This window comes from Chelonia mydas, chromosome 4, assembly GCF_015237465.2.
Source record: "Chelonia mydas isolate rCheMyd1 chromosome 4, rCheMyd1.pri.v2, whole genome shotgun sequence".
Taxonomy (NCBI): domain Eukaryota; kingdom Metazoa; phylum Chordata; order Testudines; family Cheloniidae; genus Chelonia; species Chelonia mydas.
This window is the reverse complement of record NC_057852.1, coordinates 96,700,338-96,720,651: the sequence shown is the minus strand read 5'-3', so window position 1 is coordinate 96,720,651 and position 20,314 is coordinate 96,700,338. Positions and strand designations below refer to the sequence as shown.

The 20,314-nt window shown below is 38.8% G+C and overlaps 2 protein-coding genes across 43 annotated transcripts in view; one reads left to right on the top strand and one right to left on the bottom strand.

Annotated features, from left to right (window-relative positions):
• Positions 1-9,336, top strand: part of NSUN7 (NOP2/Sun RNA methyltransferase family member 7) — a 64,672-nt gene extending 55,336 nt beyond the window's left edge. For 7 of the 13 annotated variants that reach the window (XM_043544483.1, XM_043544484.1, XM_043544482.1 and 4 more), the window contains 2 exons: positions 3,972-4,086; positions 7,997-9,336. In XM_043544483.1, the coding sequence (XP_043400418.1) occupies positions 3,972-4,086; positions 7,997-8,641 (760 nt within the window). In that variant the 3' untranslated portion in view covers positions 8,642-9,336. Of the gene's footprint in view, positions 1-2,374; positions 4,087-7,063; positions 7,105-7,531; positions 7,928-7,996 lie in introns of those variants that run through there. The other 6 variants (XR_006290131.1, XR_006290129.1, XM_043544488.1 and 3 more) reach the window with 4 other exon arrangements.
• Positions 9,337-9,862: 526 nt separating this feature from the next.
• The window catches only part of APBB2 (amyloid beta precursor protein binding family B member 2), a 328,434-nt gene continuing 317,982 nt past the window's right edge, over positions 9,863-20,314 (bottom strand). For 22 of the 30 annotated variants that reach the window (XM_037897880.2, XM_037897878.2, XM_043544465.1 and 19 more), the window contains 3 exons: positions 19,829-19,944; positions 18,765-18,944; positions 13,346-16,482 (listed from right to left, as the gene is read on the bottom strand). In XM_037897880.2, coding sequence (XP_037753808.1) covers positions 16,315-16,482; positions 18,765-18,944; positions 19,829-19,944 — 464 coding nt within the window. In that variant the 3' untranslated portion in view covers positions 13,346-16,314. Of the gene's footprint in view, positions 16,483-18,764; positions 18,945-19,828; positions 19,945-20,314 lie in introns of all 30 variants that reach the window. The other 8 variants (XM_043544475.1, XM_043544476.1, XM_043544477.1 and 5 more) reach the window with 1 other exon arrangement.

Genomic DNA, 20,314 nt, shown 5'->3' with positions numbered 1-20,314 from the left:
AGTGTCAAATACTGTATGTGATTTAGTAGATTTGTCTTTTTAGTAATCCAAAAAGTTGGCAAAAAATTGTACAATTTGTTATTCACACTTAGACCAAATGTTGGCCATATTTTAGCTAGAATTTTTACCCCTCAGAATCATGCTTCTATCCTAAACCATGACCTCTCAATTTCCCTTGCATCATGTCAATGTTTAATATTTTTCTGCCACCTGCCCTTCCTTTTGGTAATGTGGAAGTGCAAAGTGCGTTGCTCCCAGATTGCTGATCTGATTGCACGGTGACTCTCTGATCAGCATTCTGGCAGAGTGGGGAGTAGAGTATTACTGGACTGGAAATGATGTGGTACTGGACTGGTGGTATAGGAGTACTGTACTGTTTTCTCACTACCAACAGGAGCAGGGAGAAAACTAGGCTAAACTGAATCAGGTTTGAGACCAGGGAACTTAGGCATAGACTTGTCGGAGAGTAACTAGAAGATCAAACAGCAAAGAAAAAATAGCTTAACACCACAATTATTTTTTAAAAATGAGAGTTGCTATCAGTGTGTAAAGTCATCCAAGTTACACAGGTTCAAACCCTACCGTCTTTGGAAAAAATGCCCAGTTTCCAGATATGCATGCAGACTCTTAAAACAGATTTTTTCTTGCTATCTCAACACTAATGTGGGCTTTAGATATTGCTGCAGGCAGTGCTCAGAAGTTGCACTAACATTGTTTATTTCACATGTAGTATTTTACTTTGTTTACATACACCGAAAGCATACAAAAGGATTGCAAAGCCCTTCACAAACCAAAACACTTTTGGCACTACTCTAGTTCACTGCATTGGAATTGAGAGTAGGAATAATCATATGCATACCCTGCTGCACAGAAGTGTGGAAGGAGAAATTTTGGCCAAGGATGTTGGGGCAAGTTTCCACTTATAAGTGTCATGGTATCTTCATGGTATCTTTAATGTCCATATATAGGTGAGAGGACCTGTGTTTTAAAGTCTTATCTGAGACTCTCCATAGAAAAATGTCATGAAACTTTAAGGATGATGCGAGGCTTAGTCAGCTCTCCTGGATTTTGGAGCTGTTTTTCGAAGGAGTCTAGGTATTTCAAATGGAGGTTTAGAACACAAACTATCCTTTCCAGCTACCATAATGGTTAAAAAGATTTCTGTACCCACTTGTGAGTTGAAGGGGTAAATCACAATACAGAAATGTAAATAATTACAGTAATTATTTTTATTTTGTATATAAATGCAAATAACAAAACTTGCCCTAGGAGAAAAGGCAGGGGATGCTACTTTGCCAGAGGCGAATGAAAATGATGCCCTATTTCCGCCCTTGATTATCTAGGCACTCTCCAAGAGCCTCTTGACAGCGGCTGTACATATAGTATTAGAAAACGTGTTAAGTAGCAAAATGTACAGTAGTACTTAGGATTCAGTTTAGACAGGGCACATAGTGATTGAAATTGTTAGCTAATCATGGCCAACCCTAGCGTAGATGACTTTAACATAGCCATCCTTGTCTGAGTATTTTACAACATATTAATTAAGACATGTTAGAACATAATACATCTTCCCACTGTAAAAATGTCCCTGGTGAAAGGGAGCCCTTATACAACTATTCTACATTAGTGCCATAGGTTCAATGTCAAAAACCAATGGACCAAAAACCAACATGGGCCTCAAGACTTTAGATTGTTTTTGTTCTTTTGGGATTTGAAGGGCTATGAAGTCCTGCCACTTCTTGTCTCCAAAGTGGGAAAAAGAGGGACTTTGAAACCCAGCAGTCTTTAGAATCACCTTGGACACTTACAGCCGTAGCAGTGTTCATTGCTATAAAGCAGTATTGTGGCAAATCCTCAAAAGGAGACTTAAGTGTCAGAAAAAACAAACTCACTCTGATAATTTTTTCCCTAAAATATTATGGAATCCATTACACCAGCCAAAAGAAGAGTGTTTTACACAAGTTTAAGGTGCTTCCTAATCCTAAGAAAGCAAGGGCAGATAAAACTCACCTTGGATATCACACACCTAAACTACTTTATAACTAAGAAAAATTCAAAATAATGACTCTGGAAACACTGCTTCCTTTATTGGAAGAAGGAAAATATTATATCCTGAGGACCTTATAGGTAACTATATTTTGCATGTTTTAATGCATAGTTATGAACTCCTAGTAATTTGCATGAGCAAAGTAATAATGGCATAGCTTAAATAAAATATATACTGTGATTGTTTTCATAAATTGGAAAAGTTTTCAAACCCAAATGTATTAAAATGTTTTATTCATGACCGTTTTCTTGAGCTGTTTTCCTTGAGAAATAGTGACTCTAATAATCTTTTTTTTTTTTTTTTTTTTTTTAATACATACTTTCAAAGAGTGCAGAATTCATCAAGAAATTCTGCTGCAGAACTGCCAACTCCTATGATCAGATGGGGGAGAACTTGCAGCTGGAGGGGAACAGGCTATAATTTAACAGTCCAATATCTGTGCTGTTGATAAATCTACTCTGATCTTGTCTATGCTGAGGAGCAAAATACTCTCTCCTTTTGGAAAATTTGCACAGAGAACAAAAGTGAAAGGAACAGTTGCAAAGATTTCTGGTTAGGGAAGATCATTGATCTAGAGATGGTGACTTTATTCAGTATTTGATTTTCTCTTAAACAAAAGATTCAAGGGTTCAGGAAACCACTAGTTCAGAAACTGCCATAGGTTTGATTCTCTGGTCTGTTATATCTGTCAGTGTCACTCCAGCAAGTAGACTTCAACTTGGCAGATATGGGTGCCTAAGGAGTCCCTCAGTGAGGCTTTCCTTCAGATTGCTCTGTTTTGTGGTGGGACTCTGGGCCAGCATGTGCTCATCTTAGGACTGAATTGTTGGAAAGGTGTTATACTTGTCCCCTCTGTGCTCTTGACCCGCTCTGAGCAGCATGCAGCATCTGAACCCATGTTTCCTTTTAGGGTGTGCATTGTGACCATTTGTTTTCAGATGAAGACTCTTAAGTAGTTGGTGTATTTCCATTTTTGGCTCTTCAGAGACTACCATGCCAAGTTTAGGTTAGCTTCTGCATATGTAGCAAAATTATTCAGTTTCTCTCAGCTAATATGTTATAGGGAGTCCTAGTGGTATTACTCTTGTTAGATATACCATGCCCACCTTAAGCATTATTCAAAGGTACATGTATTGGAGAGTTGATTCCGTATACTCCTTGGTATCAAATCCAGTGCTCTGTACTGAAGTGCTTTTCCTTAGATGATCACCAGTTGGAGAAGCCCATGGCACAGGTAAGGAGGAGGTGGTACAAAGGTGGGTTTTGGTCCAGTAGACCAGTCTCATATCATGGTGTAAGTTGGAGCAGTCTAATGGCTGCTCTAATTTACACTGGCTGCCAATGGTCGTGGAATCTGCAAGGAGAAAGTTGACATAGGAGTCAATATACCACTGTCTCTATATTCAATGCAGCTATTTCAAAGCAGTCTAATGAACCTGAGGATCAGGGTCTAGATTTTAAATTTTTTAGTTTTTAAATGTTCTAGCTACACATGCAAGGAACTTTTTATAATATATAATTTGATATTGTCCCATTAACAAAGAAAAATATATTTAATACATTTGAATTAATGTGTCTGTATTTAATACAGATCAACATCTTCACTGTCTTGATATACTCAAAGCACAGTGATTTGTTTAATAATTGGACCTAATTTCAGTGAGTTTATGAAAATGTGATAGCAAACATTCAAAAGTTTATTTCAGTACAGGTTTGTTGTTGGTAAAGACAATATAAATTATTTAAAATTCTATCAGTAAATTTTTGTTTTAATCATAATTGTATTTTTAAATGAGTAACAGGGTGTCTAAAATGTAATGCATGTCAGTAAGAAACGTTTGTCTGTGTGCTGTACTCAGCTGATTTTTAGTTTCCTTATTTATTTACATTTTAAAATTACAAGTCTTGTTTGTAATATTTACAGACTTAGTCCTTCTCTGTGGTGCAACTCAGAAATAGAGGGCCCTTCTGATATTTTTTTCAAAATGGAACCTTCAGAGATTTCCAATTGCTGTTTTTTAGCTGTTCTAGCAAGACAGGTAAGCCATAAAAAGTATGCATTGGGAAAAGTACTTGTTTAAGACGTATACATGATTTTCTCTTTATTTTGTTTTTTAAATATAATTTAAGAATGAATACCCAGACGGGAACGTTCATAAATTACCTGACTTCACCATAATCATACAGACAGGACAGAGGACTTGTCTCTGAGCATTGGTTACACTCTGCTAGGCAAAAGATTGCTTGTTTCTTCGATCAGTGCAACAATTTTTCTAGACGCAAGTGCAGCTGAAAGATCCAGCTTCTGAAATTGCATTATGTTGAGATATAGAAGGGATGTGCTGGAAAGCTCACAAGTTTTCTATTCAGTGTTTATGTATCAAAGAGGTGGGTCTGTGTGACAAATGAAATCTGTTGTACTGTTTGATCCAGTTTTTAACTCTGTCACATTTTAGGGAGGATTGGGTTGTATGCAGTTAGTCTTCTTTCCCTATGACCTTACTCCCCTGTTACCATGTTATGTTTAACATGCTGATTGAAACTGGTGTTAAGCAGAGAGGCTGTTAAGGCAATCATCCTGTTCTGCCTGTATACATCAAGCCCAGCAGGGATCACAGCACTGCTATATATATGTTGTTCACTAGTATTGAAGCAGATGAATCTTCTCCCACTACGTGACCATGGAGTGAAATGTAAAAAGTTTCCATTGAGGTTTGAATCCCCAAGATAGTTGAACAGTTTTTAAGAAAGTATTTATTGTAATTTGTTTTACATGGATATGTTTTGATGCTTCAAGTAGAATCTTTTGAATGGTGTCTACAGTCCAAAATATATTTTACTACTCATTTACACCCAGTCACTGTCTCCAACTCTAGATTTCTTTGCCAAGAAAATGAATGAGCTTGCTTTGATGAACTGTACAAAAGAAGTCTGTTTTTATCCTTCTGAATATTTTTTCATTTGAAATTTAAAAATCTTTTTTTCTAATTGAATATTTTTGTATCTAGAAATATGCCTTTGTTTCAAATGACATATTTGAGGTAAAGGCTCTCCTTCCAGAACAAATGCACACTAGTATATAAACTTGATAAAATCCACAATACAGCTTCTACTAGAACAGAACATGCTGTAGATACATTCTATATTGTAATTAAGCTAAAAGTAATTTCCAGCTTACATCCCGCTCCTGCATTGTGACTTGTCCTTGGATAAGATTGGCATAGTAAGCACTACATGCAGTGTTTGCTGTCTCAGGCTTTTAAATTGTTTAAAGAATGGTTGGCCTCATGCTAGTGCTTTGTTTACATCAGTGCAGTGCTCACCTAGGCTGGAAAAATGATGACCACAACTGTTACCTTTTTAAGGTGGCTTGTAAGTGGGGAAAACTTGTCATTTCTCTTTTCCTGGGGGATAAAATACTCAAGGTTATTAATTGTGGAAGTTAAATATAAGATTGATTTGATCAGTCAGTCCATCTCCCTATGTATTATGACAACACCATGGGTGGTGAGAAGCTTCTCTCTTGGGATGATAGATAAGTCAAAGCGTTCCATTACGGCAAGAGAATTCCAAATGGAAAAACCTGTTAAATCATCTAGTATAACTTCCTGCCAGTGCAGAATCCCTCCCCCCCTTCCTCTCCCAAAATACATCATCTAATCAAATTTTAGATTATGCCACAGATGGGGCTCCCACCATTTGTCTGAGGGAGACTGCTGGACACACTAATAGAGTTCACTATGAGATGTTTCAGCCTAAGTATTCTGGTCCTCAGTTTCATTCCCAGCCCTGTTGTGGTTCTAACCTTGTATCTATCTTGACAGTTTAATTTGTATCTTAAAAAAGAATTTAATAGTGGGCAAACTTCCTAGTAATACTTTTTACATTGTATACTTCACCCAAAGTGCTTTGCAAACAATTAATTCGGTGTTCATAAATGGTGATGTATTTTTCTCTTCATACACATAGGCGGAATATAGGCCTAGATTCGCAAAAGGGCATAGGTGCTTAACTGCCACTTTTAGGTGCCAAAATCCCTGCTCAGCTGCCCCTGTATGTACCTAAATTCACTCAACACCTAAATATTTTCAGTAAAAGTTCCTTATCACCCATGTTTCTGCCTCTGCACACGCACCCACCAGAACCATGCCTTGTGTCCAGATCCCTAAGCCCCCTGAGTAGTGCACAAACTGGGCAAGATAGGCATTCTTCTGCTGAAATGGCCTGGGGGCTAAGGTGAGAACAAATGAGTATTTCATTATTTAACCACAGCGTGGAATAGCTTCAACATGAGCCAGAGAGCGAGCAGACAAACAGCCTGGTAGATAGAGCACTCACTTGGGGAGGTGGGAGATCCAATCCCCCTGCTCCACTGATTTCTTTTTAAATTATATGTCCACAGTGGAACAGCTGCAGCAGGCGAGAGAGAGAGCTCCACATCAGAATGGCTTATAGCCTGCTCCTTAAGGCACTCACTTGAGAGGTAGCACACCCCAGTTCAAATCCCTTCTCTTGCTTAGGTAGAAGGGGATGAGTTTCAGATCCCAAGTGAGTACCCTAGCCTCTGGGCTAAAAGTTATGAGGGAAGTGGTGGCTTTTCTCCTCTTCTTGCTAAGTAGGAGGCCTGCTCTCAGCTTGGTGTCTCCCATGGGGTTAGCTGAGACAAGGAGCCACCTAGCCTGTAGGCTTTTGTGACTCATTCTCTCGCCCCCTTCATTGTATTGGGAGGTTAGGCACCAAACTCAAACTTTGGTGAATCCCAGTGATTTTCTTGGCATGTAAAAGTTCCACTCTGTCACCATGCTGAAGTTCCTTTGTGAATCTAGCATGTAGTGCTTAAAAGTGCCTTGATACACAGCAAGTCAGTGTAGAAACTGCAGATAAAAACACACAAGTCTGGAATTCCATTCTCCTCCTCTAAACTAGACTATAGACACCCTTGATTCTGCAGTAAAGTCAACATCCTTTAATAACATGCAGCTGTTGCTTTCAAGATGTTTGCATTTTTTTTTCTAGAATATACATGGAGTTTGACAACAGCTGGAAGGGATTGAAGGGTACATCTATACATTTTAAGACTCACAGCAGCAAGTTTCAAGAGCCTGGTCTACAGACTTGAGTTTGTGCCATAGCTGTGCTTAGCACTGTATAGGTGTTTGGGTTTGAAGCGGGGGATAGGGGGGTGGACTTCAGAGCCAAGTCAACCCTGTTGCTTTTAGTGCCACAGCACAAGCTCGAGCCTGTAGACCCAGTGTCAAGGGGCCAGTGGGGGGGTCCAGTAGTGCCCAGTAGTGGAAGTCTAGGAGGGTGCTTCCTCTGTCAGGAGTAAGCAGTGAGAGCCCAAGGAGCCTCCCTCTCTAGTTGCAAGAGCCCAAGGAGCCGCTCTGGCAGCAGTGGGGCAAGTGCAGGGGAGGGGAAACCAGGCCCACCCTACTCCACCAGGTTCTCACACAGAGCCCTTTGAAACCAGTTACTCTGTTGCAGGATTCAGGTCTCTGTATCCCTGAGCGCATCCGCTGGGTCACTTCCTACCCTTTGCTCTGGCTCTGGCATCTCTCCACTGGTAGCAGCTCGTCATCCCCTTCGGTCCCTGCAGTGTGGTCAAGGTGCTCTGCCTTAGCAGTCTGAAGTCCCGGCAGCTTCCTGGTAGGAGCCAGCATCATATGACTGCTGTCCTCCTTAGCCAGCCCAGACTGAGCTGAGCTGCTTTCTTTTATATGCTCTCTTCACTGGCACCATGCCCAGGAAAGGTGAGAGGGTGTGGCCCCTTGGGCTCAAAGCCGTTTATTAACCCCTGTATTGCCAGTGTGGGACTGATACACCCCATCACACCCAGGCACTGAGACTCATTGCCCTGTATTTTAAAGTGCAGGTGTATCCTAAGGGATTAAAATAGAGTGCATAACTTGATGGTGTAGTTTAGCTCCACTAACATTTCTTTAATTTCAGAGGGATCCAGCTGAAGTAATGTCTGTACAAGACATTTTGGCTCGTGCTGCAGCAAAGGGACTACTAGAAGGTCTTGATATAGGAAAATCATCAAAGAGAGAAGAGAAGAGGAAGAAAAAATCAAAAGTAACACAGCAAAGAAATGTTCCTAAAGATACTGGGGTACAAACAAACATTATAGAGTTCCTGAACCGAGAAATGATTAATACTAATTCTGAAGTTTCACCAATTAAAGCAATTAGTGGGCCACAAAAAAATGTGAACCAAACAAACAGTTCCATTCAGTTGAAGAAAATGACCAAACCCATCTCAAACTCATCCCTGCCAGGAATGCTGAAGAACACACCCAATCTGTCATCTATGAGTAAGGTGTTTGAGAGACGGACACACATTAGAAAGCCACGGGCAGAAGATAAAATGGTTGTATTGAAACCTGTGGAGATAGTTCTCCCTCCAGTAATGGTGCCATACTTCAATCCACAAGGGAACAAATCTCAAATTTCAGCTCAACATTATTACTATCGCTGGATTGGAGTAAAGAGCTCAGCACCTGACTTATTTATACCTTCTTTATCAAAAAAATTGGTCAAACCAAAAGAAACTTTACCTTCAACTATGGTTAAGCATCCTCGACCATGGATTTGAAAATAGACTTTTGTAACTGGTTCATAGTTATTTCTTCAGAGTTTGAAATTATATTGCTATAGTGGTAAGCATTCCTATATAAGTTGATTCACACACTTAGATGCCAGGGTATATCCATGCAGACCACTACTTACCTTTAGGAAACATTTATAATTAATACCCTTTTCTTGGCTATTATGGAAATAGCAGGGCGATGTTTTGCTAAAGAGTCTCTATTATGTAGTTGTTTCAGTCCAGCTATTAAATTCTGAATGTTAAAATGCACGTAAAGTAACAACTGCAATAGATAATTCAAATCCCTTGGGGGTGAGCTCAAAATTAGCTAATTGCTAATCAGTAGAACGTGACATGTTGAAACATGCCTTCTGTATATATCTGGGCATACTTAATTTTAAAAGTAATCTTTGCAAGTTTTGTTCAGTGGTCTAAAAGTTCAGATAGCAACAATGAAATTAAATGGTTGTCTGAGCTTACAATTTTCAGCTACCATCTTGTTGAAAAGTGTCATTATTTATGACCATGGCATATGGAAGCGGATCATCAAAATTATAATTCAGCCTGTTTTTTCTAAAAATGGGTCTGGATTTTTCACATGCCTACATTGTATGCACTTGCGTTGAACATTTTGTGCACAGCTGGAGAGCACACGAATGCCCCAGTTCAGTCAGATGTGCTTTAGGAAGCAACAGAGGAAATTTAAAAACAAAAAAATTGAATAGAAAATTTCATTTTAACACTAGACAGGTATGTTGATGCTAAAATGAATTCTGAATTATCTCTGACATGTCACAGTACTGCCATGGTTTATAAAAATCATAATTGTCAGCCTAATGGGGGCTGGTAAAAGGAAACTCAAATGCTGCTTTTTATGAAACTGCTTTCTATGAGCGGTAACAATTCAGAAATGGTGAAAGTGCTGCTTATGCTGCATCCCGATAGTTCACAAATGTCAAGCAAAATAGGAACACTTAATACCAATAGTATATTATTCATTTGAATAATGACAGCAAGTTTTTTGGTTTACATTTACATGATTCTAACAATTTCTTTGGAAACATTGGTGATTGAGGGGGAAAATGATAAACAGCATTTCTAGTTATATGTAAAGATCAGGTTGCAAGTTAAACTGTAAATCATTTTAAATAGTATATATTAACTGTCAGTCATTTCTGTCTAAGTTTAATATGTGGTTACATCTTGCTAAGTATATTGAGATGTCAATCTATTAAAGTATTTAATTGTAGGAACCTAGAATTGTTTATCACATTCTCAGTCGTTCCAGTGGACCAACTTTTTTTTTTTTTTTTTAAAGCCAGACGAAATAAGGTTTTCTTAACCATAGGACATCTTAACTCTGAAATTTGGGTGGAACTTCAGAACTTCCTTCCTGTTTGAAATGATTAGTGGATATTTGTATTTAGAATTGCTCTTACTACTTAAGATATTTAACCCAACTAGCAACTTCAGAAGTATTATGCAACGTATTTTTTAATAGGATTGGTTTTATTAACTTTCTATCCAATTTATAATTTAAATCAGAAGTGCGTACTTCATAAATATTAAAAGTAAGATTCCCCCCCACCCCCCATTTCACTTGGGTCCATTGTATTGGTACCTTTACTAAACTGTCCTAGTTCTCCAATAAAATAAAGTAGGAGATATTAGTGTGTCTACATTCCATACTCCGTACAGAGACTCTAAAGGAGAACTAGATAAATGCGCCTACTTTGACAAGGGTTTGATTCAGAAATGGAATAAGCAAAACTGGTTTTTCACCCTCCACGACATAAAATACAAAGAGGGGAACTTACAACCAATAAGCCATGCATTAGATCACTGGCATCCAAGGGGTGGCCCTTGAGGCTCAAATTTGTATTTGATTATGAAATAAATATGCTGCCTGCCATTTAAAAACGAGTATTTGCATTGCTCTGAGGAGGTGGTAGTGTGTACTGCTTCCCTTGCAGCCCTAGTAGCACCTTTAGTATGACCTGAAAGCACTCTTGAGAAGCTTTACCTGCTGCGACGGCTCACTGACAGGCCTACTTCTGCACTGCAGGGAAAAAACAAAGTGGCTGCTCCATTGCCTGTGTGCCAGCTGGGCTGTGCAGGACAGGAACGCATGTAGATCTTCTGCAATCTACAGGAGCGCCTAGCAAAGGATGGCTTCCCTCTCCAACCACCCAGAATAGCCCAGACATGGGGGGAAAATGAAATTAAGTACCTGGAACCAGTTATGACTCCCTGATTCTTTGTGCCAACCCTGACACCAGTTAGAGATAATTCATCTAATTAAGATGTTAATTCTAAGCCTAATGATAACATTTCAAATGTCAATATTAGCTGCTGGTGATCATTTTAGATGAGGGCAAGGGGGGGGGGCGCGGAGTGAAATCTAAAGTAGAAAATTGAGAATTGCTCCCACCAGGGAAATACAGAAGGAAGAAAGGAGGGAGAGAAACAAAGAAAAATAGGGGAAGGAAAGAAACAAACGAACCTGTGCTCATAAAAGGTGAGTTTTCCTACTGAGTGCTGCTGAATGTGATCTGTTTAACAAAAGAAATAATTCTAATAGCTAAAAGTTTTGTGCTGCTCACCCGTTACCTCACCGTGAGTAAACAGGAGCAGCCTTGGCTCCACAGACCCACCCTCACTGGTCAAGAGTAAACAGATCCATGAAAAGGGGTGAACTTCTCCTTCCCAAATGCCAGGGGAAGAATTGTGACTGAATCATAATTCATTCTCTGGTCTCCTTCTGGGCTGATTGTAAGGCTCCTGGCTCGAGTCCTATGCTTGCAATGTACAACTGGAAAAAAGCAGGAGAACAAAGTGACACTATTTTACAATGATAGTTCACAATGGGGATGAGAAAAGAAGCTACAGTTTAGAAAAAGGGAATGGAAAATATAAAGGGAAAATTATATTCATTTTATTTTAAATATAGTTACTAAGCATGGCTCAAAGTAGGTGTGAGATCCTGTAGTTGGGAAAGGGAAGGCAAAAGAGTGGGTTTTTAAATCTTTTCATTTTTAATAATGCACAGTGGGTGTTATAACAATAAACTAAGTATAAACGGTCTCTTTTAAAAATAAAAACAGTGTGCTCATTCAAAGGTGCTAGTTGACAGCTCTGGCAGTGGAAGTTCTATTCACATATGGGGTACAGCACGGTAGTGCAAGTTTCCATCTGCTGTCCCACCAATGGGTCTCATCCTGATCGAAGACTAGGTCTCCGGCGCTGGTTCAGTCTCTGACCAGATCGTCCAAGAGCCAGCAGTGATCAATATGATGCTAGAGAATGCTTGGTTCACAAACCACTTTTGCCATCAACTGGTGGCAAATTTTAGGTAGTCCCACCGTGACCCAGAATTGCACCAGCAACATACAAGTAAAAGGCTGTATAGCCCATGACCAAAGCTTTAAAACAGACAAATATGACTTCCGCTTACACCTCCGTCCATTAAAAATATGCTTTCTAGGACTTAAAAGCAATTTATATTTCAAGCTGGGCATTAGGGCGAATCATAGTACCACCTTTTCCTTAATACTGGCTTAACATTTACCACTGAATAATTCAGAAAATACATGGTCTCTCTTCTGAAATGTCCAATGTACTGGTATCTTTTCTAAACAGTAAATACAGAGAGTCTTTCTCCTTCCCCCCACCACCAAGTTTCTGTCCCAAGAAATGAACTACTTTCCAAACTTCATGGACTAGTGACAAGTGACTCAAGCATTTTATGCAGCTAAATTTATTCTCACAACAGATTACATATCAATGTGTAAAAGTGGTCAACAGCAAAAAAAAAAAAGTTATTTTCAGTGTCAATCAGCTGCTTTATATAACACTGAGCTCTGACTGATAAACAGTGTGCATTTTCCCTTTCTCTTTTGCAACTACTAAGATAAATCAAACCTTTGTTTGGTGACTGTACAAAACAGGATTTTAGCAATATATTAAAATAACTAAGCCTGCACAGATAGAAGTAACAGTGTTAATGTTAAAGCTGTAAAGGCTGAGCCAGCATCAGCTATTAAAGTAAAAATAGCTGTTTTCACATGTGATTTACTAACAGTTTTATATCCCTGCTTCATTGACATGTTTGATATAATTAAAAGAAAAGGGATTTAGAAATCTTAGTAAATGACACAGAACAGTCTTAGTTATTCCATAGCTTTATATCCTGCAAATCTAAGGAAGGACTTCTTTTTGTGTGTGAAGAGGTACAGGTAGCTCTTTACACGAAGTTTATCACTAAGAACTCATTATTCTGTAAGTGGGATCAGTGTCCTTTCATGCAATCTGTAGGTGGTTCTTTTTTTTCCAGATGAAATCATAAGTGGTTTAAATAAAAACTAAAAACTGCAGCAACTCAAAGGAAAGGCTTTAAGCTATAGACATTGGCTGTGGCTATATATCTCCTTGCTTCTGCAATGGAGCATATTAATGAGGTGGCCTGTGATATCTGCCTCTAACTTGCTATTTGCATTTATAAAATAAGAGAAATTAGCTTTACACATTGTTTTGCCATTTCTTCTACATACTCCAATAAAAATGTGACTACAAATAATTACAAAACCCACCTTTTTAGGCAACCTATAGTACACGGCGATTACTTAGCACTGGATATGTTGTGAGATCATGTCCAGTAAAGATAGTACATCAACATCATAATGCAGGCTATTTCAGTAAAAATAGAATAAATAAAATAAAAATATTTTAAGCTGTATTTAACAGGTTAATTCAAAAATGACGTGAGACATACAAGGCAGAGTGTATGCCTACTTACAGAAACACGAGATACAGAGAATGCATAGGTAACTGAAGTGTCACTACAACATTGGGTAAAACAATGGCATTTACTCTCACACATGCACCAACCATAATTATTGGCCATGGCAGAAAGTAAGTCAACATCGTGTTTTAATATAATTGGTTTTACAAAATTAGGCCTTGATCCTGCAAACACTTAGGTATATGCATAACTGGTAAGAGCATGGGTCATCCTGTTGAAGCTAGTGAGACTAATGTGCTTATAAAGCACATGCCTAGGTTTTGCAGAATCAAGGTCTTAATCAGTATTTTGGTAAAATAAGCAAAGGTATTTTAAAAACAAAATATCTGCAGATGATCTGTGACTTTTCAATACATTCCTGTCCATTGTCTTTTCAATACCTACTGCAACTGCATCCCTGACTCTCTCTATATGCTTTGCTGCTGAAAGCAAGCTAAGCACTCATGGTCCTCACAACAGGAAACCGAACCACACCAAGTAGAGAATAAAAACAACAGCTTTTTAACATGTCTGTTTAATTACAAAGGGAGGTCCTGATCTGCCATCATGGGGCGGCAGCATCACACAGATGCAGTGGATCTCCTATGGAATGTATTTATACTATTTAAAACTCATTGCAAATCTGAATCCTGGGAAAGTTTCAAACTGGAACTGTAAAAGGACACTGTCAAGATATTTGCTATAATTAAAAAACAGATAACAGGCTGAATCTGGGGAGTGACAATGAATACAGCATTTTATGTCTCTAGATCAGTGATTTTAGTATGATCCAGGGTGGTGGTGGCTAGGTGGGGTTACCATCTGATGGCTGCTGATAACCATTGTGGAAAAAAAAAATGGTATCAGCCCTGTTCCCAGTGGAAACCACTGAGATTACCACTACTGGAACCGAGAGAAACAAAGGTGTGAATGTGAGTGCAAGTTTCTTCTTGTAGCCTTGGTTCTCCGAACAGGATTGCAGTACATAAATACCTTGCTGCACTGGGGCTTAAGCACTTGCATAATTTTAAACATGAATTTAAAATATTAAGCACATGCTTAAATATCTTGCTGAATTGGGACCGCAGGCAAGTGTTTTAGCTAAGTGTATGCTAGTGGGTTGTATTATTCTTTATATTGCCGTCGTGCTTAGAGGCCTCAGCCAGGTCAGAGCCCCATTGTAGGTACCAGTTAGGATTTCAGGGCACTGGCTCCTCAGCTGGTGTTCACGGAGCTGCACCTCTTTACACCAGTAGAGCATCAGCCCTTCATTTGCCAGTATGGTCACATTTCAGTCATGTCAAGTTCATCCACAGCCTGATTTGTTTGTTACTGGGGTAGCTCCTGGGTAGCAACTGTGATCAATTTTAAAAAAAGAAAAAAGACGCAACCATTAATTTAAAACAAAAAGCCCCTAGGGAATAGATATAAAGAGAAAGCTAGGTCAAATTCTGGGCCTATCAGCCTTGACAATGTCCCTTTAAAATTACAGTGTCAGCATACCCAGATGGTTCAGCCTTCCAAGTAGATGTCTAAAATGGAGGCAGAAAAATTTTAACACTGGTAAAAACATCTGCACTTTTCATTTCTATTGTATGTACCAACCTGCAGTTGTAAAAAGACAGAGGGCAAGGGGAAAAAACAAAGAAAAAGATAAGCATATAAGTGCATTCAAAGGTTAGCACATGTACGATTGTAAGGGGCAATACTGCATAGTTTGTTGCCAAGGACTTTACAGTAGCGTGGACTAACACAGCTAGCTGGAGCTTTTGGAGCAAAAGCACTGAAATCAGGTTACTCTACATTTAGCTCCATCACATCAGAGAACAGCTGTATCATTCCTTTGTTGAGAGCTGCTATAGCAAGGGCATTAAAGTAAAATGAAATTTCATCATGGTATAAATGAGAATAGGTCTGCACAACAAAAACGGGATAGTCCTTTTGCATCTCATGTAAATATTAACTCAGCACCAAACTCCAAATGAAAGAACTGTGTGATCGGGCCTTCAATGAAAGTTTGCACACACAAGGAGTAATACAGGGAAAATGTGTAACTTTCCAGTTTGTGCCATATATAACGGTTTTGAATAGGTCCCTCTCTTAATCATAGATGGTTGGAGCCCACAGTTAAATAAATGACATTTTTGTTGCACCACATAGGATTTTGGAGAATAGATTTAACAGGCCCCGATGCATTTGTCTGTTTTAGGGCAAAAGGCTAAAGCTGATGCATCCTGCTCTGAATTATTCAAAACTTTTCTTCTCCAAAACAATAATATATAAACAATAAATGAAATATGGTTACCGTGGTTCAAAAGCATGTCAGGCAAAATTATACAGTGGTTCCTAAACCAATGCCAATGCACATTTTAAAACTAACAGGGGCAGCTTTGTAAAAATAAAACTTGGTATTTATACCACAGTAATTTAATGGTAACTAATGCTTGGTACCTACTCCAGTGTTGAAAACAGGGCAAAGTGCTGTAAGATTTAAGGGTTGCTTGTGACAAATCCAGCTCAAGAAGATGGTGAAACTATAATTCAGGCATCATTCACTCCAAGGACTTTAACATTAGTTCACTAGGAGGGACGTGGCCATATGCTTTTTGGGTGTGAATTTAGGTAATGTTCAGTATATTTACAATCAGAAATAGACCTTCCACTGCTCATGATGTAACTCATTGACAGCAAAAAAATTATTCATGCGTCTTTTCATATCACATGATGATGGCAAGAACGAGAGAACATGCTTGTCTAACATTGTTTTGATAAGGATAAATTCGTTGAAGACAAAGCATCAGCAATTTAAAATGGAAGGTCAAACATCATCAGTTCATTTTCTTTAGCGTAGCCACTGTATCTTCAATTAAATGTTACAAGAATCCTTTCCCTTGGGCAGCTATGGCATCTCAGAAACAGGGCGTTTCTGTTTTAAAGTGTCAATAAGGGACAAGACTCCACGTTTGACATTAGTTGTGACTCTTCTGGTCATCGAGTCTGCAGGAGGAGGGGGTGGTCGAACTTTCTGTGAAGGAGGTCTGGCTACCAAGCACTTCTGATACCGTAACTGCAACAAAGCAAAATGTGTTCCACAATCATTAGTGCATTTCAATGGCTTCTCATCAGAATCTTAAATTCAGTACTTTTTATACATTACCGGCAAACTCTGCCTTTGAACTTGCTAGATTCAATCCAGCCTGGACTGGTGCCAAAAAACCCACTGCTAAACTAAGGGATCAGTGACTATTTTAAAGGCTATTTCAAGAACAGACTAGAAACAAATGCTGAATTACACTGATGTGTGTGAAAAGCCGAAACTGCCCCTCAGTCTTATTATTTATTTCCCCCCACACATCTGTAACAGCCATGCCCTTAGGAACTGCTGGAGCTTTAGCTGTATTGCCTCCAAAACTCCAAAGTGCATCTTGAAAACGGGATAAAGCATTAATCTCTAACTTCAGCAGCTTATGCCTCATTGGCTGCTATTGGCTGCTACACTCACGTTGGAAGTGAAATGGAGGGGAAAACCAAAATAAAGTAAGAATTAAATTATTTTAACGGTCCGATGACAGAACACTTTCCAGGCCTAGGGACACCCTGGCAGACCGAAACTGTTAGAAGCGCTGGCCCTGGCCCAATGATCAGAATAAATATTTCAGCCCCTCAGACATATCCCAAATGCACATACAATCTTAGCAACATTGTGTATGAGTTCTTTGGGGCTGGGACTGCCTATTCTGTGTTTGTGCACATGGGACAATAGGGTTCTGGTCCATGAATGGAGCTTCTCAGCCCTAGGATAACGTAAATAATTATTAATAATTTTCTTGCCTTTTTTTTCTTGCTGTTATTGTTTTTCAAAATGTGCTACAAAGTCTTTATCTTTGATCTAAAATTCTTCAGTACAGGAATCAAACTTAGTTATTTTAAAGGAACATATATTGCAGAAATTTCAGGGTCTGATTTTAGAAGTGAATGACAGCATCTCATGGGTCAATTTACTTGTATAATTTGAAAATTTACTCCAATTATTGAATGGCATATTTGCATACAGGCCTATAGTTTATCCATATTTGTAAAATATATGTCAAACTGCCCAGTGTTAGATGATCATGTAATGAGAATAAAAGGGCCCTTCATCACATTGTAGACATGGAAAGGGGTAGGAGACAGAATCACAGAAATGTAGGGCTGGGAGGGACCTCAACAAGTCATCTATCTCAGCCCCTTGTGCTGAGGCAGGACCAAGTACACCTAAGACCATCCCTGACAGGGGTAAGTCTAACATGTTCTTAAAAACCTCTATTGATGGGGATTCCACAACCATGCTGATTACCTACTTCAGTGTTTAACTATCCTTACAGTTAAATATTTTACTAATATTTAAACTAAACCTCCCTCATGGGACAACCGGTTCTAAAAGATCTTCTAATTTTAACAACCGGTTCCAGCTCACCACTGCATCTAACCGATCTAAATATTCATTAACCTATCCTTTCCCTATTTGTGCTTGCACTCCTTCTCCCTTTTGGTTAATATAAATTGTTAATATTATGCATCCAGTCACAACTTTCTTTTAGAGAAGACTGAGGCAACATAGGCATTAAACACCACAGCGTTCTTGCATGTCATCTGTCATTAGCTCTCATTCCCTGTTAAGTTGCGGATCTACATGTTCCTTCATCTTCCCTTGCTCCTAATGGATTTATTGTTCTTCTTCTTATTGCCCTTTTATGTCCGTTGCTCGGTGTAACTCATTTTGTGCCTTAGCTTTTCTGACTCTACATGCTTGTGCTGTTCTTTTGTATTCATCTTTAGCAATTTGTTCATGTTTTCACTTTTTGTAGGATTCCTTTTTGATTTTGGGGTAATTAAAGAGCTCCTGATGGAGCTTTATCGTCGTCTTACTATTCTTCCTGTCTTTCCTTCACACTGAGATGTGTTTATTGTTGTGCCTTTACTATTGTGTCGTTGAGAAACTGCTCTCCTGAACTGCTTTTTCCCTTAGACTTTCCTCCATTGGACCTCACCTACAAGTTCTGAGCTTGTTATATAGTCTGCCTTGTTGAAGTCCATTATCCTCATTCTGCTGCTCTCACTCATTCCTTTCCCTAGAATCATGAAATCTATCATTTCATAATCACTTTCGCCCAAATAGGTAAGGTTGGTATAGGAGCATTATTTAAATTCTCAAAGATTTATTTATTTATTTTGCATTAAAGATACCAGTTTTTTCAGTTCTTTAAATATTATAGGGATTTCATATAATTGCAAATTTACAATTATTACTATTTATAGAGTTAGTGAAAGAGCTAAATACTACAGTTCACTCTGAAAAAGATCACTTACCATGCATGCAGCCTGAACAGCTTCTGATACATTGCCTGCATTTGGTTCACACCAAAAAACATGGGATTCAAAATGCTGGTTCCCTGTATCCATAATGAAGGCAAATGTATGGACATCCTTGCCCACTCCCATAAAGGACAGGAACCGAACACGACATTCCACTATGATTTGTTCTTCATTCTGGTTATGAAGCAATGATCGCTCATTACTACAATGTAGTCAATACAACTTTTTGAGCTATTTCATTGACATTTCTAAAATCCCTGGTGAAACTGTAGCAGTAGCGCTGAACTCTTATGATTTATCTGCACAGCATTAGCAATGTGCTGTGTGCTGAACTCAATTAACCCTTCTAAAATACAAGGAGAAGAGAGACCAAAGCAGTTGGTATTGGGCACACCACAGATTTTAGGTTATTTCAGTTTAGAAAAGACAGACCGTGATAAGCCTTCAAAAAAAAAAAAATACTTATCCATATTGAATAGGGATTTTACCCTGGGGACACAGCAGCAGTGAAACAGACCTATTTCTTGAAAGTGTCACTCTACTGGTCTTCTGGGAAAATGCTTTGTATAAAGCAGCAGCACGAAACAGAGACTGAAAGATTCCTTGTCTTTGCTAAATTGCAGAGGAGGACAGAGCAAATCTTAGTATTCAGGACTCTTGGCCCAGGGGTTAGGCTTGCAGTATTTGGGTCCCAAAAACCCCAGGAAAAGGTAATGCTGATACTTATTTTTTTATACTTCAAACATTTACAATTTATTTCTAAGGGCATGTTTTGAAGGGGCAAATAAAACTGAGCCGAGCTGAAGTGACTGGTAAGAACCTTGATGTGCTGCGCTTTAACATAAAAGCGGGAGTTGAATTGTAAGATTTTTTTTAAAATCTCAGTCTCTACTAAATGGTCCCGTTGTGCACAGCTTACAGTACTGGAGGGAAACGTCAAGTGAAACAAAAGAATACACTCTAATACAAACAAAAATTCTATTACAGATGGGGGGGGTCTTTCCAGCTTTCTGAGACTGCACTATTAAAACTATTACGTTAATCTATTCCTAACTTACTCTTTCATTGATGACCGTCACAGTAGCATCAGCAACATTCATGGTAACTGGCATCCACTCCTCTTTGCTAGAGGAAGCCATAAGGTTTTCTATGGCACTGTTCAGCGTATCCATACCTAAAATGTAGAGGGAGGGAGAATGGGATAAAAAAATAATGTATAAAATGAATACATAAAAAAAACCTAGAAGAAATTTTTTTTTTCACCTGGAAGCACAGAAAAGAAGTTGCTTTAGATTTCTTAGCTAAAAACATTCTGATGGCGGGGGCGTAAGAAAAAAATGACTAGCTCCTGCTATCCCTTTATTTTTCATCACCTTGTAAAAACAGAATTAGTTGCCAGTCTTCTCCTAGGAGGCTTAAAACACTGGGACGGCAGCTTGTTCAGGTAGCATCTCACTCCAGTCATATGCACTTACAACTCCCTTCTGACTTTTTAATTGTCACTGCTCACGTTGGGAGAGGGCGCTGCAAAGGGCTTTGTCTCA